The sequence below is a fragment of the Eptatretus burgeri genome, chromosome 9 (genome assembly GCF_056783735.1).
Source record: "Eptatretus burgeri isolate ZD-2024b chromosome 9, Ebu_testis_v1, whole genome shotgun sequence".
Taxonomy (NCBI): Eukaryota; Metazoa; Chordata; class Myxini; order Myxiniformes; family Myxinidae; genus Eptatretus; species Eptatretus burgeri.
This window is the reverse complement of record NC_140969.1, coordinates 2,651,824-2,676,120: the sequence shown is the minus strand read 5'-3', so window position 1 is coordinate 2,676,120 and position 24,297 is coordinate 2,651,824. Positions and strand designations below refer to the sequence as shown.

Here is a 24,297-nt window from a genome sequence, read left to right as displayed (position 1 = left end):
AGTTACCTCATGATCATGTAATTAAATTACCGGGAGACACCCTCGGTATGCCTTGTTCAAACCAGCTCACCTTACCGGATCAGATGCAGCCAAGCGTAACTGCCCAAGGACGTACCGGCTCGAAAAACAGATCGTTGGGGGATAACGTCCCGACTCGGCTAGAATACGAACCATGATCGACGAATGAAGGAAAAGACAAAAACGAGCTGGGAGCATTTCTATACAAGCATATATTTACATTCAAGCGAGGAATAGTATGTGTTATAGTAAATAGGGTTTATTGGTATGTACAGCAGGGATAGCAAGGAAGTTGTGGGGTGCGACAAAAGGTAAGCAATTAACAAAAGCAGACATAGAGCAGACTTATCCCATTATATCTTCTACAATCTTAACTTGTACTATGACAGGTGCCATCACATACACATACACACACACAGACACACACACACACACACACACACACACACACACACACACACACACACACACACACACACACACACACACACACAGCCAGAAAGAAAGAGAGCAGGTGAAGATAAACGGCCTTGCAATACCTCGCGCGGTCGGCCGACCAACGCAACCCATTACACTTTAGGGGAGGTAGGAGGGAGAAATACTGGTGTCTAAGGTGTGGGAGTGGGAGGTGTGGTATAGTGCAATATTGAGGGTGCGATGTTGTGCCAGAGGAAACAGTGATTGCGAGTCATTAATGATGCTCTTTTGTGCGTACAAAGAGGATGAGATAGATCGGTGGAAAGAGAGAGGAGAGAAGATGCGTGAGCCGACAGATCCCTAACATAGTCGTGCATAGGTCTGTGAGTGTAGCGTGTACCTCCATGAGACGTTCTGCTTGAGCCTAGAGAGTTGGCACGTTATCTCCAGCTTAGTCACTTTCCCGGGGCTCGTGGCAACATGCGCTCCATACTGGTCCTCCAGAATAAGCACGTCTCAGTCGCACACCAACCGCGAGTGAAGACCAAGCGACGGGCAGAGGCAACGAGGAGCAGTGAAGAAGAGGGCAAAGCAGAGAGGCGAAGAAGAGGACAAGCGGCTCCGCAATTCGCCTTTCATAAGCCCCGGGCGAAGGGTGGTGTCACGACCTGAGGAGAAGCGCTGTGACCCAAATCCCACTTTTCTATTGGGCCCTAGCCATGCCCCGCCAGGTTCCCGGGGCCGGAAGCGGTCTCATTCCCACATCTGGCGTGACACCGTCCGGAGCTCCTGTACCAAACTCCCGGATTGCCCTTCCTACGACCCCCCCCATCGCCCGTCTTGCCCTTCCTACGACCCCCCGTCGCCCGTCTTGCCCTTCCTACGACCCCCCCGTCACCCGTCTTGCCGTGTTCTGGCGACTGGATGAGGGTCGTATCAATCCCGCGTGCCCACCCGTGACACCCCCGGCGAGATGCGGTTGGTGCTAATAACGTCTGTTACTTGTCCCCGCATCACGCAGTCTGAGTACCCTGGGTCATGCAACACGCCTGTTTCGTGGCGAATTGTATCGATACTGAGGTACGTGGAGGTGCGGGAATATTTTTCTCGTGTGCAGGAGGTGTTGTTGGTCAAGGTGGTGAGTTTTTGCTGAGTGAGAGGTGAGTAAGGTAAGATGCTGTTGGAAATTTGCACGCAGATTTGAATGAAATAATGGCGTGCCATGCGTTTGCTGTACAGTGTTTGTTCTTATGTTGATTCTCTCACGGGAGGCTGCGTGGTGTGTTTGCTATTTATATCGTGGTGTGTGTGCTTGCTTGCTTAATTTGTACCATGGCTAAAAGGAAAGGGTTGGAATAGAAATCAGAATAGAAGATAGAGATACAATTTGATCTCGCCATTAGACCCACGCAACGCAATTCGTCCCGTTATCCCACTAGACAGGAGGGGAAGGTCTGACTGCATGAAGACTAACAAAATAACTGCCTTGAGATTACTATATGCTGGGTGCGATTGTCTTAGAGGCATGTGGTTTTGCAGAGCCATTTTTGTTTTTTGCGGTTTTGTGGTGAGCCATTTGAGTATCCTGCGTTGGAGTGGTGACCCGTCGAGGATTGTGCCCAATAGCCCAGAAGACTGCTTTGGCAGCACCAACGCTCTCCACAGAGTATGGTCCTAATGGATGCATGTATGTTTGGATGTTTGGTTTTGCAGAACCACAACTATATATATATATATATATATATATATATATATATATATATATATATATATATATATATATATATATATATATATATATATATATATATATATATATATTTTCTTTTTTTGCGGGTGATAGTTTTGCATGAAACATCAATTTGCATCAGTATCAATTTTGCATCAATTTTTTGCATCAATATCAATTTCCTATGAGAGGAAGCTTTGAGTACGACTCCATTCTTGTTGCGTTTGTTACCTCCAGGTGTTCCAAGATGTATGGAGGATTAGTCATGCCGAGTCGGAGCATTGCTCCATCCGGCACAGTATCCACAAGTTGCCAAAGAAGGCTGGGTAAGTCAGTGCCGATGTCCCTCCCATAGGCACCGGTATCCTCACTGGTCAGCCACACTTCGCACACACCCTCTGCAACCAGGATAAAATTATTAAAACTCAACACTTATCTACAAAAATATTTTCACCCTTTGAGATGAGGGTCATTGTGAAACAGCTGTATTGTTAACATGTGTTTATGGCTGATAAGCTTGCTTGTGCAACACTTCTTCCAGATGCTAAAAGGTTTAATATTATTGTTACGGATCTTGAAACTATATGCATTCAACATACAGATGTCCCAAAAGTCAGTTATGTCGTTAAGTATCCCCTTCCTTTTGTCGAGTGGGAGAATCAAAAGCGTGCGTTGCGATTTCTTTTAGTTAAGTTATTACATAAAACAAGCCATCTAACAACCATCCCATCCCCCGTCACAATCCACTGCCAACCGGCTGCCTTCTCGCACCCTGACATGCCGAGGCGGGATCTCGCGGTTCCAGTTTCTCAGCTTCCACAAACGTCGTAACTCTTTCACGACGACCTTTGCAACATTGATATTGTTCCTCGACAAGTATGAACACACGTGGAAGAGTGGGTGGGGTTTCCAGGCAGGGGCTGAAATCCCGCCCAGAAAGGGTGAACCCATAGGAGTCTGTCCAATCTGGGCGGGGAGTGACGTCTGTTCAAGCGAGCCCCACCCTGTTGAGGGAGGTCCAAAAATTCCCGAGGACTCTGAGGCAGGGGTTGTTACGAAGGTTGTTCTGAGGTTTTTGACAGGGTTGTGGTGGTTGAGAGTCGAGTGAGGAAGAAGGGTCTTGAAGAAGTTCTCCACGGGTTTCTGACAAGGTTTTGGATGGGGCTCTGAGGCTTGTTGTTGAGCGTGCAGTTCTTTTGAGGCGAAGGGTTGAGCAGAAGGTCGTGAAGGCGGCGAACGTGTCCCTGCTGGCCCTCTACAAGGAAAGGAAAGAGCGACCCTGACCCCCCTCCGTGGACCCCGCTATTCACCACCCGAGCTCCGCCACGAACCACGAGTCTCACATGTGCGACTGCGGATCAAACCAACAACCATGGTCAGGGGCCGCACCATGGAGCACCCCCTTCCTCCGACGGTCAGGTACTCAGCTGGACTCTGACCCCCAGCTCGTCTCTCTCCTCGGCTGCGAGGGTCCAATAAAGAATTCTGGGTTTATTTTCATTTGTGTGTGTGTGTGTGTGTTTGCATGTGGGCCCGTCTTATAAGAAGAAACTGTTTAAGTGTTTGTTATTGATCATTGTAAATATTACTTGCATATCCGCGTTAAGTCTTCCCTGTGTCTTTTTATTGTAAATAAACAATTGTAGAAATGTCCCCAGTTCGTTTCCGTCCTTTCTTGAATTGGTCCAGCATGGTTCGGATCTGAGTTTAGGTGGGGTTTTATCCCCGGTAATCGGACAATTGTAGCCGGGACGTCCTGGGCAGGCCCGCTCGACTGCATCCGAGCCGGAAAGGAGGGTGGCAGAGTGGTAGTCGGTAGGTGTGATTTTACCGCTGCCGGTAGAGTAAATCCGGTTCGGCCAGGCGTTCTGAGGGTGTGGATCCCCGGTAGCCGAGACCGCGTGGTTACTTAGGTACATTGGATCTAGACAAAATAACCCTATGCCACGCAGTCGAGATATTGGCGTTCCACGGTCAGTTAAACGACCTGCCGGCTCACGGAGTTATCCGAGCGACGGCCTACAATTCTGGGTAGTTTGGTGGGAGACAACGCAACCTCCCCCACCACGTGGTCGTTCTCGCCACCGTCCCCTGGCCTGCAACATTATTTTTCTTTCACTACAAAGCCAATGGAAGACAAGTGGCTCACTCCTGAAGCTAAGTAATGTTGATCGGAATGTGCTTCTGATTGTTCAATGATTGTAAACCACTGTGGTGTCAATTACTGTCTGTACATGTGCAGGGAAGGCAGGCGTGTTACAAGTCCGTTCAATAATAGAGACCTAACAGAAGCAATATTTTAAGAAATTTCCAAATATCATTGAATGGTAATCTTTTTTGTGTGAACATTTGCTTAATTACCTCTGCCACCGAAAGTGGAAGGAGGTTACGTTTTCACCCCTCTCTGTCTGTTTGCTTGTTTGTGTACAGGATATCTTGAAAGGATGTGCAAGGAGCCGGATTAAATTTTGTGGATGTGGATGTGGCCGGATGAAATCAGGTTGGGTATGTGACAAGGACAAACTGATTAGATTTTGGTGAAGATCCGGATCCGGATCCGACTGCTAGAATTTTAAAAGTGATTCTTTACCATTGAGAGATCGAGCCAACAATGATATATAGCACGATATCTCAAAAAGTTGTGGATGGATTCGTACGAAACTTGGGTATGAAACCTGTTACATTTTCCCTTGCTTGTGTCTAACTGTACTAGCCCACTGTCAGTACGTTGCCGTTTTACTCTCTCTTTTCTCCCTCTTCCATAAGTGTAATTTTGGATGCGAGAAAGAAACATGGGAGACTTGCAGCCAGACTGTTGCAATGGCAAGTATACTCACCCTGAAAAGATTGTTGCATTCTCTCAATTAGTTGATCTGGAGGATAGCTGGCAAGCTGACCACGAGCATGTTTTGTCTTGCAGTATGTGCAGGCATTTAAACACCTGCACACCTCACACATCATCATCAAATCTCTCAAATTAGCAATGAAAATGAATAATGGAGGTTGTTTTACACAAGTCAGAACGTCTGAGACAATTATCCATTGTTTTAACCCAGAGTTTGTACCTTTTTGGGTATCTGAAATTCCATGACTTTTCCATGACACACACAGGCATATTTTACTCACCCTCCCCCAACCACATCAGCAACATTATGCAAATTATGAAGGATTTAAAGTCAACCACTATTCTGCTTCAGTTGAATACCAGATGAGGTAAATGTAAACATGACAATGTGGTGGGCTGTATACAAAAGGCCTGTAAAGAGGAAAACAGTAACCTTTTGGGTCAGTGCATGTTCAATCCATTTGGCGTAGTTCTGATGACAAAGCCAGGCCTTGTTGAATTTATATTTGCTGGGTAACGTGATAGCAAATTCTTTGTTTGCCGTCTGACTTTCTGGCCCAGCTCAACATGAAAGTCGAAAATGGTGTGTTGTTCTGAGCATGCGCCAATTTTCTCGAACCTAGACTCCGGCTACCATGTGTCCTCGCTGATCACACCATCGTATATCACAGTTTCATTGAATTTATCACAATTTAGTGTTTACTAGTACGTGCCCGTACGTGCGTGGCCGTACGTGCAAAAAATTTAAAAAAAACTTTCAAACCGCGTGCCAGAAACAATAACCACACAGGCCGTTCCTTCGCTCTCGCGTGCCTGTACGTGCGTGGCCATACGTGCAACCCCCCCCCCCCCAAAAAAAACTTTCAAACAACCACACAGGCCATTCCTTCGCTCTTGTAAATGACGACTGCATTGGGGCATTGTGTTTATCTATAAATGTGCATAAGAAATCGAGAAATTATTAGAATACATTGTCATCACTATCCGGAAGTGGTGCGTGCCCGTACGGAATGTTCACATGCATTCCACAAATTATCGCTTGCATTGAAGTAACAACTGCTGTGATACTTACACACACAGAGTTAATTAAAATCCAAATTAAAATCAAGTTTACCTCCCTGTCTTTGCTTGCCATGACATTCGCTGCCATTGACCATTGCCACTCCTACGCCACGGTAACTAAGGCGCCCATTCCCCATCGGCCATGCCAACGCAGCAACATGTCCTGTCATTGGTTTGGTAAATAAATTGCCGCAGCAACGTATCCTGTCATTGGTTTGGTAAATAAATTGCCGCAGCAACGTGTCCTGTCATTGGTTTGGTAAATAAATGGCCATAACTTGGGAACCACTTGTCTGATTAATATCAAACCTTGAAAAGGCACATCCTCAGGTCCCCAGCAATATACGTGGCAAGTTCCAATTAGATCGGACCAGTGGTTGTCGAGAAACAGCGGTCTCACACACACACACACACACACACACACACACACACACACACACACACACACACACACACACACACACACACACACACACACACACACACACACACACACAGCTGGAATTATAGATAGATTACGAAATATTCGATTATCGCAAACGTGTTTCGCTTTTATATCGCAATGTCGGTGTGGTGAATTGAAGGTCGTGACGTGTGATCACATGTTGCACGGCTCGAGCACAGAAGAGATAAAGCTGAGGTTCGGCACGGTCGGGGGTGATTGTCCCAGGGGCATTGTCGTTTTATGTCGGCGGTTCACTTGGTGCTCGTTGAATGGTGAGAATTGAGAGTATATCAGACTCCGTGCTTATACTGATTTATTTTGCGGTAATTAGTTGCGCGTGTATACCTTACTGCTTATGTACTCTATGCTGCGTCTGTATTCCCTGGCGTGCCCGTAGAAGCGGCTCCAATCAAATGGAATAAAGCCTACACTCTGAAGGTTCATCTCTCGTTTTCATTTCAATTTATTCCATTTGGTTTTCTCGGCTCTCTCAACCAACGATGGACAAGATCTACAAACCAGAGAGGTTCGACGCAGACCCAAACGCGACTGACTCAGAAATGAAATGGTCGCATTGGTTCCGTTCCTTCTCACACTATCTGACCATCATCGAAGAGGGAGCTGACAAATTGGCCGCCCTTGTGAATCATGTCTCGCCCAGCGTATACAGGCTCTTCTCGGAGTGTGACACCTACGAAGCAGCGATCGACGTGCTGCAGGCGCTCTACGTGAAGCGCAAGAACGAGGTATACATATGACATCTTCTCAACACACGCAAGCAAGCAGCCGGGGAGACCATCGATCAGTTCCTGCAAGCTCTGAAACAGCTGGGAAAAGACGGCAGCTTCCGGGCCATAAACACCGAGGAACACCGAAATGAAGCGACCCGGGAGGCATTTATCCAAGGACTTAGATCAGCCCACATACGGCAACGCTTACTAGAGAAAGCGCAACCCACTCTTGAAAAGGTAGTCGATCAGGCTCGAGCGATGGATACGGCTCAGCAGCAATCTGAGTCATTTGGGACACCGATGCTGCTAATGAACGCTGCTACGGTGGAAACTCAAGGAACCCCACAGACACAGACACAGCCAGACACAGGGGATGGAGAAAAACCCGAGGAGCCGGATACCCAGACCTCGTCAAACTCCTCAGCAACTGCTCCGGTTGGTAAATGCTTCTTTTGTGGGTACAAAAGACACCTCCGCCACAAATGCCCCGCCAGAGATGCCACATGCATGAATTGTGACAAGAAAGGGCACTATGCCAGGGTATGTAAATCTACTCTAAGGAGAAATAAACCCACTTCTGCGGCTCTCTACTCGCAAAAGAAACTAACTGCAGCCTCCCCGGGGAATCTATCCAAGGCTATCATCAACGTACGAATTAACGGACATATGGCTGAGGCACTGATTGATACCGGTAGCTCTGAAAGTTTCGTCAACAGCTCGCTAGTGAAGGGCAGGAAATGGAAGATCCACCCGACAGACAATACGGTATGCATGGCCGCCACATCACTACAGTCCCGCGTACGAGGGTACTGCAATGTTGAATTGGACATAAAAGGGTACACGCATCGGGATGTAAGGGTACTGGTGCTTCGTGATTTATGCGCAGACGTAATTCTGGGTCATAATGTCCTCAAGCAGCACACGAGCGTCGAAATACCCTTTGGAGGAAGCAAACCTCGTCCAATTTTAAATGCTTTGACCACCGCAGAGGTAACGTCCCCCCAGCTGTTCGCTAACCTGTCGCCGGTCTGCAAACCGATAGCGATCAAATCGCGGCGATATACCACTGCTGACATGAATTTCATCACCTCAGAAACCAAGCGATTACTGGAAGAAGGAATTATAGAACCGAGCGATTCGCCATGGCGCGCACAGGTGTTGGTCACCGCCAACCAGAATCATAAGAAACGAATGGTTGCCGATTATTCCCAAACGGTCAATCGATTCACCCAACTCGACGCCTACCCTTTGCCGCGCATAGACGAGATGGTCGAACGCGTGGCCAATTATAAGATATTCAGCACCATCGATTTGTGAAGCGCCTATCATCAAATTCCCATCCGAGAGGAAGACAAACCTTACACCGCATTCCAGGCAGGTAGGCACCTCTACCAATTCAGGAGGATTCCATTCGGTGTCACGAATGGAGTAGCTTGCTTCCAACGGGTTATGGACGACATCATCTCAGATGAAAACCTCAAAGACACTTTTGTTTACGTGGACAATGTCACAGTGTGCGGTAGGGATCAGGGGGAACATGACATGAATCTGGACAGATTCTTGAGCATTGGTAGAAAATATAATCTGATTCTCAACTACGAGAAATGCGTATTCTCGGCAAGGTCAATTGACCTTCTCGGCTACACAATAGCCGACGGCACGATTAAGCCTGATCCTGAACGATTGCGCCCACTTCGTGAGCTACCCCCACCTCAGGACCTGCAGACAATGCGCCGGGTGATCGGCATGTTCGCTTACTATGCAAGATGGATTTCGCAATACTCCGAGAAAATACATCCCCTAGTGCATTGCAAAAACTTCCCACCAGATGCCGCTGTTGTAACAGCTTTCCACAACCTCAAAGATGATATCAGTAATTCCGTGGTATTATCGATCGATAGCTCGGTGCCCTTCGTGGTGGAAACAGATGCTTCTGATCACGCGATAGCTGCTACGCTTAATCAGTCTGGGCGGCCGGTCGCGTTCTTCTCGAGAACTCTCTCTGGAAGCGAGCAGAGACACTCGGCAATAGAGAAGGAGGCGTACGCCATCGTCGAAGCGCTGCGTAAATGGAGACATTATTTACTGGGAAACCACTTCACGCTCGTTACGGACCAACGATCCGTGGCATTCATGTTTGATGGGAAAAATAACGGGAAAATTAAGAATGAAAAAATTATGAGATGGCGGATAGACCTAGCTTGCTATAGTTACGACATAGTCTACTGGCCCGGGAGGGAAAACCCTGCTGCAGACACCTTCTCCCGGGTCTACTGTTCGGCGACAATCAGTCGGGCTTTGCAAGACCTCCATGTGTCTCTGTGCCACCCGGGGGTAACCAGAATGGCACATTTCGTGCGCAGACAGAACCTTCCCTATTCTATTGAAGATATTAAACAAATGAATGCTTCATGCCCTGTTTGTGCTGAACTAAAACCCAGATTCTATGGCGCGGCTTCTGGCAGATTGATCAAGGCCACTTCTCCCTTCGAGAGACTAAACATTGACTTCAAAGGGCCCCTGCCGACCGAGACAGACAACAGATACATATTCACTGTTGTTGATGAATATTCAAGGTTCCCTTTCGCATTTCCGTGCTCGGATATGACCTTGGGCACTGTCGTGAAATGTCTGTCTGACCTCTACGCTATGTTTGGGAAACCTTCGTACATACATTCAGACAGAGGGCCGTGTTTCATGTCGGCCGGGCTAAAACAATTCCTATTAGAGCACGGCATAGCAACTAGTCGAACGACGGGTTACAACCCACAGGGTACGGGGGCAGGTGGAACGATATAATGGAGTTATTTGGAAAGCCGTAACTCTGGCGCTGAAATCGAGAGGACTGGGGCCCGAGCGGTGGGAGGTTACCCTTCTCGACGCTCTGAATTCCATACGCTCTTTGCTCTGCACGTCCACCAATGCAACTCCTCACGAACGAATGTTTACTCACCAGCGGCGTTATGTTGACGGCCAATCGGTGCCCAACTGGCTAACCCATCCCGGAACAGTGTTCATGAAACGCCCGGTACGACAAAGCAAGTATGAACCCATGGTGGAAGAGGTCGAACTCATCGATACTAATCCAGAGTATGCTCATGTCAGGCTCCCGGATGGCAGGGAGACCACTGTGTCGGTTCGCCATTTGGCTCCCTCAGGTACTCCTCCCGCAGGTACACCACCATTTGGCACACCTCCTTCTGACATCCCCTCCCCAGGTGTCCCCCCCCAAAGGGACTCCACCCGAGAAGGGTGACGACGGAGCTGCCGCGTTCCACCCGAGAGCGATCGGGGAGTCATCTCCGGCACGAATCGAGGCTCACCAAAAGGATCGGAAGCCTTCCTCAAGTGAAACCGCCATCAACTCCCGGAGAGGTCGACAAATAATACCCCCTCGCCAACTCAATCTGTAAAGGGGATTATCGGCATCCTCGATGCTCATGCTCCTATATGCTCGTTACATAATATATCGATGCTCATTACCATGCTCCTACAACTCAAAATAATCCTCACTGCTTGGCATGTATGCTTCTGTAGTTTAAATAGTTCACGTTGCTTGAAATGTATACTGCTATAGTGCTGAAGTAATCATGGTGCGTTAGTTGGGCCTCTAGTTACATTTTAAAGACGGGGAGAATGTGGTGAATTGAAGGTCGTGACGTGTGATCACATGTTGCCCGGCTCGAGCACAGAAGAGATAAAGCTGAGGTTCGGCACGGTCGGGGGTGATTGTCCCAGGGGCATTGTCGTTTTATGTCGGCGGTTCACTTGGTGCTCGTTGAATGGTGAGAATTGAGAGTATATCGGACTCCGTGCTTATACTGATTTATTTTGCGGTGATTAGTTGCACGTGTATACATTACTGCTTATGTACTCCATGCTGCGTCTGTATTCCCTGGCGACCCCGTAGAAGCGGCTCCAATCAAATGGAATAAAGCCTACACTCTGAAGGTTCATCTCTCGTTTTCATTTCAGTCGGTATCACAAATAAAAAACTTTCAAACTGTGTCCCAGAAACAACCACCACCCCAGACGTGCGTAAACACACATTTGAGCTCGACTGTGCATGTGCTGTACAGTAAGTACACTGTATTCCCTTCTTGTTTACCCCTTGCAGTTTGTAATGTTTCCTGTAAATCTGAAACAGCACTTTTACTGTCAAAGCTTCTCAACATTTCAGTCATTGCAAAGGAAGCCTCTACACTGGCACAATGCTGTGCACTTGAGTCATGTACTTCGAAAAACACGTCTTCTGGTACATATAGGTTCGGTGTTGCAACTACACTTGATCAGTTGCCGGCAACTTTTTGAGGCATCTGGTGGTGTGGTCCAAAGTGATTGCCATTGGACTGTCCTTTTAAATCCAACCAAATCTCTCTGGACTAGGCAAGTTCTGCTCAGCTTCCAAACACCTCGGCCAGATACTGATAAATACTTTGATTCCTATGTTCAATCAAAGCAGCCTGTGTTGGTGGTAGGATTTGTATCATTGCAATCTTTCGTGGAAACAGTTCCCTTTGTCAGTCATTTACATTACCTGGGCATGACGAACCATCACAAAGAGTGCATGTAAAGTTCTCTCTGAGTTTGAAGTATCGCAAGTTTACACTCATTGGCTCAAATGGGTTGACGGTCAGTTCAGGTCAGGTATGGGAACACGCACCGGAGCAGCGCGTCGCTGCGTCCACTTTCCGCCAGTACTCCAGGTACCTCTTGTCTGGCCATCCCCCAGGCAAATGCCTGGCCCATCCCCACATCCTTGAGATTCTGATCAACCTGCTGCAACCACAAGGCACGTGGTCGGCCCATTGGCCTCCTCCACTCACGAGGCTCCCTCGCTGAGAGAATCTGGTGAACAGGATCAGCATCAGGAAAATGAGCCACACGTCCATACATCCACAGCTGACGTTCACGGACTATGCAGGTAACAAATCTCATTTGAGTCTCTCTCAGCAACCGCTCGTTGGACACAAAGTCCGACCAGCGAAAGCCAAGGATTTTGTGAAAGTACCAAAGGAATTAAATCACCATCTCAGATCCCTTGTCAGAGTCTCACATGGAAATTTAGAAAAGGGTGGAGACTTTCTATAAGCACTGTACGAAGTTTTTAGCCCCATCTCTCAATGGTGAAGAATCACATTAAAAATGAAATAATTCTCGTATCCGGATCCGGATCCAGATTCGGATCTTCACCAAAATCGAAGCAATTAGTCCTTGTCAGACATCCAACCTGTCCACCAAGTTTCGTCTGAATCCATCCATAATCTTTAGAGATATTGTGCGATACATCATGTTTGGCCCGATCTCTCAATGACGAAGAATCACAAAAAAAATTCTCAGATCCGGATCTGGATTCGGATCTTCACCAAAATTAAGCCTTGCTGTCCTTGGCTGTTCACCTCCATCCACAAAAAAAATTCAAAACGATTGCTTGAAAACTGTGGCCAAGAATTGTGGCAGACAGACAGACAGACGCAACAGACCAACATACTTGGCAAAAAAACAAACAAACAAACAAACAAGTGGGTGAAAACATAAACTCCATCCACCTTCGGTCCTGGCGGTAATGAAACGGGTTTTGATCACATAATTTTAATTTCAACACAAAAATGTCATTTTTAAAATGAGAAAATAAAACTTCAAAAAAAAAAGAAGGTATTGTTGAGATTTTTTGTTATTGGGAGATTGAGGCGTACCCTGTATTGATTGAGATTATCTCGATCAGTGGGTTACGGCGGATCTTTGGCAGATCGAGGCGAGCACCTCCGACTCTTTGACCATTCACTTTCTTCTTTCCAAGCAATCTCACCATGTGCCCTGGGAAAGGAAAGTTTGATCTCTGTGTGCATCGACAGGATGATTTTTGAAATGAAAAACAGGGCAAAATATACACTTGGTGAAAAAGGAGTTTGTCTTGTCATCATCACAGTCATCAGGTTAACTACAAGCATGAGAGTAAGTCTAAAAAAAAAAATTAGCTGAAAAAAAACGATGGGCCGAGGCGAAAAAAATCTTAGGCCGGGGTTCGGGGGCCACCTAGGCCCCCGAACGCTAAAGGTTCCAGGTGTTCTCACATGCATTCTACTGCATTTCCTGGTCCCTTTTAAGAGGATTGTGTATATTGTTGACCTTGTTAACAGGGTAAAAGCACTGAAGACAATCATTGAAGACATGAAATTCATCTTGCAAATGATTAATCTTGCATCTTATTAATCAATGTTGTAATGTAAATTGTTGTCAAAATTCATTGTACAAATCATGAATCAATCTGTAGGATAATATTCTTTCATTGTCTTTATAGCAAATGAAACAAAGTTGACAATAATTGATACCAAGTTGAATAATAAGTTTGCATAATAAGTTGACAATAATTGATAACAAGTTGCACGAAAAGTTTGCATAATAAGTTCACAATTGGTAACACTGTTGCATCCACTAGTTGTTGAGTTCTTGAGTCGATAATGTCGACAGGCGCCTAACCACTGAACATTGTTCACGTGTTTGGCTTTTGGTTCAGGTTGTGCTTTTTCTTGCTTGCACGTTAGTGGGAAAGTCTTGCCTTCTTTGCAGCCTTCTCAGTCAGTTCTTTGGTCTTGCGCTTGGTCAACTTACTGAGAGCAGGTGCACCCACTTCTCGCCTTCTTTCTTCTTCTTTGTCCCTCCTGTCTGCCAGTTCTGCCTTGTAGGTTTTGTAGGCTCCCCTCATGTTCTTGCACATGTCTAGGTATATGGGACTGTGCAGTTTGTCAGTCCTCCTGTAGTACTCCACTGCAGTTTTCCCTGATGATCGAAGATTGTACTTGACACCCATCACTGCGCTGTAGGTCTCCATGTTTAGTCGGTGTGATCTGACATCCAAGACATCTCCCATGAGATTGAAGGCACTCTCAACTTGTGGCCCATGGAAGCAGGACAGCAGAGCCTTCACCATTCTTGAGAGAAGGGGGTACTTTCCACCTTCAAAGACCTTGGTCCACCAGTCGTCGATGCGAGCAGACATCTTCCTGAGCTGGTGGCAGGCTAGAGTCGATCTGGAAACTCCGAACCTCCAGTTCAAAGGCATCACATTCCTCTGGTGCAAGGACATTTGTCACCAGGTGTGGCAACTTCAGGAGCTGCTCCTGGTTGACAGTGTGCCCTCTGCTGAGTGGATCAATTGCTGAGGCACTTCTGAGGACAGCATTATACAGGGGCATTTTCTTCTCGAGGTACTTTCCACATGTCACATAGGCCTTCTCCACACTCTGCAAGAAGTCATGCACTTCTCCATCTCCACTATGGGCAGTGTTGACAATCTCAGACACACCAACTCCAAGAAACATCTTCTTCACTTGTAGCAGGTTCGCTTTCTCATCCAGGTCGAGGGTCTGAAGTCTCTTGCCTGAGGATGGCAGCTTCTCAGGTTTGACAAAGCAGGCCATGAACTCTCGGACAAGGTCCACCTGCTGGTCATTGAGCTTGTGGATCAGTGGGGCCTTCATCTCAAACAGGAGGACGTACTTCTTCAGTAGCGGGAACACTGATGTATAGAACATCAATATCAATCTCATCAATTTCTTCTTGTGGAAGACTGGCTGCAGTATACGCTCCTTTCGTGCCTTGCCATCTTTGGTCATATTCTTCTTCTTCAGAACATCATGGATCTGGCGTATTCTCTCCTTGGCTTTTGTGTCTACGTGCCTGTGATGGTAGACCTCCACAACCCGTGACAAGTAGTGTGTGCGATCATCTTGAGAGAGGAAGCCAAAGTAAAAGACAACAAAGGAATCCCACAGCCGCAGAGTGTCAACACTGACATCATACACAGAGAGCCACCTGTGACTGACATACCGCTCTGGCATGGTATACCTGACACCAATCAGCCCACAGATTTCCTGCAAGAACTGCTTTAAGTCAGGTGACCACTTGAAGTCATTGTAGATGTCAGAGAGCATGCGCTCTGCGAAGTTGTCGAATAGGTCGCTCAGCTTCTTGGACGCATTGTGAGCATGGTGACAGGAGTCCCCATCTATGTCCAACATGTGTGGGGCATTGTTTTCCCTGATGCGAACTTCGACTCCTGACTTGGATCCCCGCATGACTGAGCAGGAGTCCATGAGGATGGATATGCAGTTCTTCCAAGGTAGCTAATACTTCTTCAACAAGTCAACCAGTTTCTGGTGCAATGAGGCACTGTCCACTTTGATCACAACAAGGGACTTGAGATGCTGCACTATGACCTGCTTATGCAGTGGGCTGTTGTAACTTTGCCAGGACACATAAGACCCTCTGATGGTTTGTGCTTGTTGACTCATCAATGTTCAGAGAGAAGTATTCCCTCTGCAGTGCTGATATCAACTGGTGATGTACGGTATGTCCTTGTCCAAACCTAAGCTTGTAGGAAGCAGATGTCCTGTCCATTGTGAGCTGACCAAGGGCCTTTGCATCCAGGTTGAGTGCTTTGGCCAGGCTTATCAGTTCAGGGTGAAGGCTGAATGGTAGGGAATGCTGTGCGAGGAAGGCAAGGACCATTGCTTGAGCATTGGATACCCTGTCACCTATTGGTACAGCATGCATCGGTGTACAGGGGATGGGGGCAGTAGAAGCAGCAGTGCAAGAGGTAGCAGAAGGTGAGGAAACACCTGGAGAAAAAGCAAATCCCAAAGCCAATGCAGAGTAAAAAAAGAAAAGCCAATCACCATTTATAATACGTGCTTCAGAAAGTGAATACAGTGACCAGTACAGTGATTACACTAAGCCTCAGACTATTAGTCATTGCCAGGTACTATTGGTTGGTAAACAAGATTGACCCAATTCTGAGTTGTGGCTTGCTTGCCAATTCACATAATTTATTACTGTAGTGAAAGTGCACCACACCACACTACACTACATTGAGAGTATAGATGTCTACTGTGTACATGTATACTGATAACTGTACATGTATAAAGCCCAAGGCTATATTTACCAGGAAGACTGTAATTGGATGCCCGGATTCCTCTGAATATCACGATGCTTCTTGCTCTCCGCATGGGATTCCAATGACTTGTACCCACGTCCTCCATAAACAATCTCCTTTGAGCACCATGTGCATACAGCCTTTCCTGGCTGGGCTATCTTTTGAATGAAAGCCCCACAAGCCACCGTACCGCATGGCATACGCTCCAGCCATTCCCACTTCCAGGAATTCTTGCAAGTCTCGTCAATTAGTGCAGCCAAACAAGCATCACAATCCCGGGACAGCCTGCGGCTACTGAATGTGGCCATGTTTTAGAAGCGACCTTGGCCTCGCACACTCGGAACACCACGCCTCTAGGCTGGCTCGATTAATGCTGCTGTGACAGTTTCAGGAGTAATGCGGCGAGGTGGTCCGAATGTTATGTTAATGAATCTGGCAATGACGTCAGTGCAGAGTGCCGGGAATCTGTATGAGGGACCTTGGAATACTTTTTTTTATAAAGATCGTCGGCAGCGTGAAATCACTCCCAACAATTGACTTAACCCCCCCCCCCCCATGCCCCCTATTTTTTCTCAACGGATTTGCGCTTAACTCAGGAACGTTCCTGGGTGAATAAATTCGCGAAATTCCGCGAATTCGCGGAATTTTCTCATGCCGGTAATGAACAGGGAGCAGAAAGCATCAAGCAAACAATCTGCAATGACCATGGGTCTGAACTCTCAACTTTGGCAAATTTCTGAAAAAGTTTAACAAGGTTGGTATCCAGTCTTTCTAACTTGATACAGGTGTGCAGATTATAGGGGGGGTGGGGGGAAGGATATAAAGCTGAAATATTGGTTTTTGACCGTCAAAATTGAAAAACAAAATGGCCACCAAAACCACATAAAAGTATCACTGATCAACAAAACGTGTTCAACTGTAACTCTGAAAGTATTCGTGATACCTTAAAAATAAAAAGACTTAAATGTTCAGAAAGTGCATGTCTACCTGACGAATACTGTTGGACCCCGCATTTTGCAGATTCACTATTTGCAGACCCCACGTATTCGTGGGGTCATAAAGTGTGACCTGCCTCGACATTCGTGCTTCATGTTTTCACATTTCTTTTATAATTATTTTATTATTATTGTTGTTGTTTTATTATTATTATAATTTACAATTCACGACTCCACACTCTGCAGGGACATTTCTCATCCTTTAGACAGACAGAAACATCTTCCCCCTCTACTCCTCAGACCTTCACAAAATCACAAACTGGTCAAACACAATTTCACTTATGTATCCATATTGTCCATCCTTTGCGTTCTCCCTTACCCCTCATCATTACCTGCATCCCTTGTTTGTCTGTCTCCGTCTACTTTCTCCCTCCGCCCTGATGTTGGTGTTTCCCCTTTCTCCTGCTGTGCCTTTTTGTTATGTTGTGTCCTGACTTGTGTGAAATTGCTCTTCCACAAGCCTAGACCATGTAATGTTCCCTTACAAGAAATTTTGATGCAGGAGGGAGGCCATTAGCCCCATCAGAACCTGCGCTATTGTTACCATCTAATGGTTGTTTGCCCATCCTCTATCTGTTTCAATGCTGAGCATCAAGCAAGGAAGCAGCACGACGTTTTAACTATGACGCCACCGAGGCGAATGCTCTAACTATGAATCCACCAAGGCGGATGCTCTAACTTTGATGCCACCGAGGCGGACGCTATAACTATGACGCCACTGAGGCGGAGGATCTAACTATGATGCTGCAGAGGTGGAGGCTCTAACTATGATGCGACTGAGGCAGACGCTCTAACTATGACGCCACCGAGGTGGAGGCTCTAACTATAACGCCACCGAGGTGGACGCTCTAACTATGACGCCACCGAGGTGGAGGCTCTAACTATAACGCCACCGAGGCAGACGCTCTAACTATAACGCCACCGAGGTGGAGGCTCTAACTATGACGCCACCGAGGTGGAGGCTCTAACTATGACGCCACCAAGGCGGACGCTCTAACTATGATGCCACCGAGGCAGACGCTCTAACTATAACGCCACCGAGGCAGACGCTCTAACTATAACGCCACCGAGGCAGACACTCTAACTATAACGCCACCGAGGCAGACGCTCTAACTATAACGCCACCGAGGCAGACACTCTAACTATAACGCCACCGAGGCAGACGCTCTAACTATAACGCCACCGAGGCAGACGCTCTAACTATAACGCCACCGAGGCAGACGCTCTAACTATAACGCCACCGAGGCAGACGCTCTAACTATAACGCCACCGAGGCAGACGCTCTAACTATAACGCCACCGAGGCAGACACTCTAACTATAACGCCACCGAGGCAGACACTCTAACTATAACGCCACCGAGGCAGACACTAACTATAACGCCACCAAGGCGGACGCTCTAACTATAACGCCACCGAGGCAGACGCTCTAACTATAATGCCACCGAGGCAGACACTCTAACTATAACGCCACCAAGGCGGACGCTCTAACTATAACGCCACCGAGGCAAACGCTCTAACTATAACGCCACCGAGGTGGAGGCTCTACCTATGACGCCACCGAGGCGGAAATTTCAAAAAACATGTTTTCATTTTGTCATTATGAGGTATTTTGTGTAGATCAATGACAATTTTTTTTAATAGATTTTAATGCATTTTAAATTCAGGCTGCAACACAACAAAATGTGAAAACAATCAAGGGGTGTGAATACTTTCTGAATCCTCTGTAAATTAAGTAAATTGAACTACTGAGTGATCGCTGATTTAGGGTTTTGCCGAGCTCATATGGAGACGCCACCGAGGACACATATGCATCCAGGACATAGCACAGCATGGCATGATGTAACCGTGTCTATTAATGCATCTGTCGGTAGAATAGAGCAATATATCGCTCATTATGAAATGTTACATCCTCTCAATGAATTCCCGAGTTGATAAGATGTTTCCTCAAAATGAATGGTTCACAATTTTCACCTTTCAGGGTTTCTTCCACGACCTCCACAACACGATCGATTTGCTGCACCTGAACAAAATTTCAAACAAATTAAAACGCATGATGAGGAATCGACAGGAAGATTATAAGCAATATCTGTAAGAAGCTATTTCCTCCAGAAAACAGCATGCCTGACATTGTAAGCATCACTTAGAGCCTTCAATATCCACCCAAATTAACGTATCCGAGATTGATGTCGCCATTTTTTTTGGTCCAGTTACTACTCCTGAAGTAAAATTATGGTTAAAAAAAAAAATCAACAATGAATATTTTCTGCAAACCACGAGCCCACAGAATGGCCCAGAGGTACGCACATTCACCTCCAAGCTGTCTAGCCTGGGTTTGAATCCTGACCCAGCGATAAACGTCATCCAGGTGTTTCACAGACAGCTCGATTCATCAATGTGTGTGCCGTCTCTCGGATGGACGTTAACCTCGGCATTGCATCTGTCGACATTAATTGGTGGTCGTAAGATCAAACGGTGCCCTTTGTGAAGAGTAGGTGAGCTATCCTATCGCCAGCACCCTGGACAAATGACAAATTCCTGTCCCAACCTACAGAGGGCACTGCATCAGCATTTACAGCTACACCCTCAGTCAATGATGCTACCCCACAGCCTTGTGCTGCATATGAAAGAAGAAGAAGCAAACCACCACTAAAGGAATCTTGCACCATGAAAACAGCCTTCCTCATGGGTACCTATCTAAACAATTCAGCACCTGACATTTATATTCCACAAATATTACAATATTGTTATGTGGAAGAGGGGGGAGGGGAGGGTGGAAGGAGCATCCCTAGGTAGATTGTAATAAAAATCGTTTCGTCCACGTGATCCAATGAGTTAGATTTCCTCCTTTGTTAGCTATTTGTGAAGGAATACGTCGTGCTTTGTTAGGGTTTTGTTAGGGTTAGGGTTTTGTTAGGGCATGCAACGAGGAGGCAGTGAGCTTCCTTATAAAGCAGATAGTGCATGATGGTATCGTGCAAAACCTCCTGTTTGTAGGCGAGGTCAGGTCGAGGACAACACCAAAAGCATCAAGAAAGCGCTATGCGTTTTAAGAAAACCACCATTACGAACAGTTGAAGGAACCACGCCACCAGCTTCGTGCCTGCTAAAGTCTTCGCTTGTTCCCCTTAGTTGTGCGAATCCAGTAATCGGCGTCATTCGGGGGTTTGACATCATTTCCCTCCCTGTACATGTGTTTGCAAGTCCCTCGTTCCTAGTTGTGTCTGTTGATCACTTGGTTCGTCCTGTATTATTCATAGCGTCTTGTCTACCCTTATCCCCATGTTCTCTTTTAAGAACCCCGTTTTAATGATGAGAAGCGTCTTCCCGCCTTTTTTCTTTTGCATGAGTTTTGCTGCCAGGTTCAGCTTTGTTTGCGTGCACCTTTGGGAATCCTATAATTAAATGAATGTCGTACTTCAACATGTTTTGGTCATTGGTGGGGTTCTTGTACTCCCGGCTCGGTCGGACCGTGTTAACGGATTGTCTTTCAACAAAGCAGTTGGAGCCAGCATTGGGATCCAAACTCCACACAACTGGTATCGGGAGTGTGGGATTCATCCCATCATTTTCCCCAAGGATAAATAAAAATGGAACATTTAAGCGCACAAAGCATGGTTTAGCTGTTGCAAAATTTAGCATGTTCCGGAAAAGTGGACAGAAAATGGCAGACGTCCAGAGAATGGTGGAAGGTGTGGAACATGTACTTGGAGGCGAGCCGAGGGTGGTACCTAGTGGGGAAGAAGTTAGGATAGGAACTTCCCCCACCCCGGACATAGATCGGAATCCCAGTCCTACGGACTCCGAGCAGTCTTGTCAACACCAAATGAGGTCGCTTCACAAGCCGCGGGGCCCTCCTGTCTTTCCAATCCCTGATATTCCCTCTACCTGCCTCGTCTCGTGGACGGTCTCTTTCCTTCGGGGCAGAGCACATCCACCATCCATAGTTACAGAGAGAGAATTGCGATCCTCTCCACTCCCTGAACTACAAATGTTTTTCTTACTGCCTAAAACCTTCCCATGTTTATCAACTTGGTCTGTCCAGCACTTTTGGAATTCATACAAGTGAAACACACGCAATACAAGTGAAAAGTGAAACATTTGACAATTTGTTAAAATGTAGCTCAACAAGCATCATTCCAAAATGCGAACCCACAACTCCAATAGGCCATACCCCAATGACACTGAGACCCTTGATGTAGCCGAGTTGCGGCTGAGCCTGGGGTACGCAACCCGCAACCACAACTTTTTTGTTTCTTGCCAGTGCATGTCTGCAAAGACACAGCACAAAAACAAATTAACTTGGTCTCACCAACTCATCATTAGTTTCTTCCTCTCTTGAGCACCCCCGATCTCCACCCAGCCCTTCCTCAGCTTCTGTCAAAAATAAATAATAATAAATAAAGTAACAATGATGAAGTTATTACTTTCTTGCAAGGAATTAAGGTAAGAACAATGAAATGCATCTCATTTTAAATCGGTGGCACTTTGAAGAGCAATGAAGCAGGGATATGTATCTCAGCAGGACACCAAGTCCCATGGTCTGTTTCTCACTCATCAAAGGAAGGTTTGAGGTCTTGCAGTTTCTTTGGCCTCTCCTATAATCTCCCTCGACTTGCCCTCTCTGCTCACACCCACCTCCTCCCCAAGTCACTTTCTCCAGAAATAGCACACCTCATCACCCTCCCCAGGTCCAAGCTTAATACTCACCACCATTCTTTCATCCCACTTTTCTCTTGAATGAGTAAAAGACTCTTTTCATGTCTTATCTCATCCTCTTGCATCCATTCCTTCAAGACTGCTGCTCGTTACCACCTCAAAACATCCCCCATACCTTCTGATAAATTGTTCTGAAACTCAACCCCACCACCTTCATAATCTCATGCATCTGTGCATTTTGACTGCCTGCATCCCTCCCTATCAACCCGTTCACCTATTACAATCTGTCCTTTAACCTTTCCATGAGCCTTGACTTCTGTAAAGAAAAAGAAAAAAAACAAAAAACCTTCAAGTGAACAATTACATGATAACTTTAAATTGAATTTATTTTGTTTATAGTTAGCTTTTATACACCTCCACTCTTTTGTACCTCATTAATCCCACTTGTGGAACTTCCTTACTCAGCCTGTTCAATCCCACTTTTCCCTCCAAGGCGGTTTCAGGTCGGTCGTACGTCATCTCCTCCGGTCATCCTCTATCCAGACCCATTATCCGGTCTATCCTCATTAATCCTTTTCCCCCTCCCGATAAGATTTGCATGTTGCCATTTCCTTCCCCATTCTCTCTTCTCCCCCGTACAATCCTCCCCTTATTAGCCCCCTACCAGTTTCACTGGAGGGGATTGTAGGTTTGCTTTCCATCCATTCGTCTCACCTGTGGTTTTTCAGACTCGTTTCCCATACCCTTCAAAATATTCAACCCAAACTCGGCACATGACTTTATTATAATAAGTTACAGAACAAGTTCAAGTTTCAGGGAGTTTCGTCAATTTTTCACAGAGTTATGCCCTTTTTGGACTTGGAAAATATCACATCCGAAGGGGGCAAGTATCGCAAATCAATTCTCGCACTTGTTGCATTCGATCCTCCCCTACTGTCTGGGTGTTACCTTTAACCTTCTATGAGCCTCGACTTTGTGTACCAAAACAATAAAAATCGATATTTTTTATCTATATGAAAAGATACAAAGTGAACGTTTGCAGGATTATCAGGAATAATCATTCTATGGAAAATCTGACTCTTCTTTAACTTTTATGACATAGCATCCTTTAAACTTTAAAGGTTATGGGTTTTCACAGCAAATTATTTTGTTACGTGGAAAGGGGTGGGGAGGGGAGACCATAGGTAGATCGTGTAAAGAATAGTATGGATTGTGTGATCACGTAAGTTAGATTTATTCTTGTAACAAGGAATTCTTTTTTTTTTTTTTAGAGTAAGTCGTCTTGTTAAATGTACACGGAGGAGGTAGTGGACGTCCATCAGAAAGCAGAATGGGAAGAACGGTGTGTAAAATCTCCTGTTTTCTGATGAGGTCGGGTGAGAATTTGTGGCATTTAACACCAAAAGCACACTGGAAAGCGCATTGTGCTTTCCGAGGAATGACCATTACAAACTGTTTCGCCAGCAGCCCACGTAAGCCGTGGTGGCGAGGTCTGCTGTGGAGACTTGGAGGAAGGTGGAATGTTTTTATTCCACAGGACGGAAAGGCCCGGAAGATGACCCCACCCACAAGCAGCGGGTGGCCATCAACAGGGACTCGCCGTGCAGGAGGGCGGTGACAGAATTCACGAGGGCCATAACCGCACCTGCGTGCGGAAGTTTTGGAGCCGGTCCTCGAAGAGAGTAACATCGCTCTCCTTTCGTCTGTTTGGCCGCCATCTTCATCACATTCCCTCGCCTCCACCGCATCACTCCTGACATTCACCGTCCAGAGCCACATCAGTGTGCAGGCAACCCGCACACCACTGGATCATGCCTACTGCAAGGTCTCATCTGCCTCTTTGTTCATCGTGTGCGAATCTGGTATTTCAGCACCACTCGTAGGTTCGGCCTTATCCTGTGTACAAGGTTGCATGCTCCTTCTTCTCCTTCTTGTCCCCAGCCCCTCCGACAAGGTTGGAGATAGGGGACATTGAAATGAGCTCTGTCTGACTGATTATCTGTCCATGTACTTTTGTGTATGTGATATTTCAAAAACCGTTGAACATTTAACTTTCATAATTCCTCATGACATTATCTCAACCTGATAATATCACGGCGGAGAATGGATGAAATATGTTGCCATGGCAACCATCTTAATAGCTTGGCTTGTGTATGCGGTATTTCAAAAAAAAAAAAAAATAAACACGTTGAAAACTTAGACTCGATACTTCACAGAGCTATTCCTCATACCACCCAAAAGGTGGATGCCTGGAGTAGTATCAGCTCCTTTTCTTGCTTTTTTTTTTAATAACTGCCAGATCTGTACAGTTTGTTGATCTTTCTGTCCTTCCTCATTCCCCATATTTATTTGGTAAATAAACCCCCTGTTAAATGTAAGAAGTGTTTTCCTGTTTTCCTGCCTTCCCGCGTGAACACTGCCAGGTTCAGCTTTTGATTGAGCAATCCTTGGTGGATTGTAGACT

General features: G+C 46.3%; 2 protein-coding genes across 5 annotated transcripts in view; one reads left to right on the top strand and one right to left on the bottom strand.

The window, feature by feature from the left end:
* The window catches only part of CDKAL1 (CDKAL1 threonylcarbamoyladenosine tRNA methylthiotransferase), a 60,046-nt gene that overhangs the window by 26,486 nt on the left and 9,263 nt on the right, over window positions 1–24,297 (bottom strand). For all 4 annotated transcript variants that reach the window (XM_085893925.1, XM_085893929.1, XM_085893927.1 and 1 more), the window contains 5 exons: window positions 21,349–21,445; window positions 19,149–19,197; window positions 12,944–13,064; window positions 5,002–5,105; window positions 2,396–2,562 (listed from right to left, as the gene is read on the bottom strand). In XM_085893925.1, coding sequence (XP_085750051.1) covers window positions 2,396–2,562; window positions 5,002–5,105; window positions 12,944–13,064; window positions 19,149–19,197; window positions 21,349–21,445 — 538 coding nt within the window. The remainder of the gene's footprint in view (window positions 1–2,395; window positions 2,563–5,001; window positions 5,106–12,943; window positions 13,065–19,148; window positions 19,198–21,348; window positions 21,446–24,297) is intronic.
* On the top strand, window positions 6,450–8,829 carry LOC147019433 (uncharacterized). Its single transcript, XM_085893930.1, has 2 exons — window positions 6,450–6,788; window positions 6,914–8,829. The coding sequence occupies exon 2, from the start codon at window positions 7,506–7,508 to the stop codon at window positions 8,562–8,564; it is 1,059 nt and encodes a 352-aa protein (XP_085750056.1). The 5' UTR covers window positions 6,450–6,788; window positions 6,914–7,505; the 3' UTR covers window positions 8,565–8,829.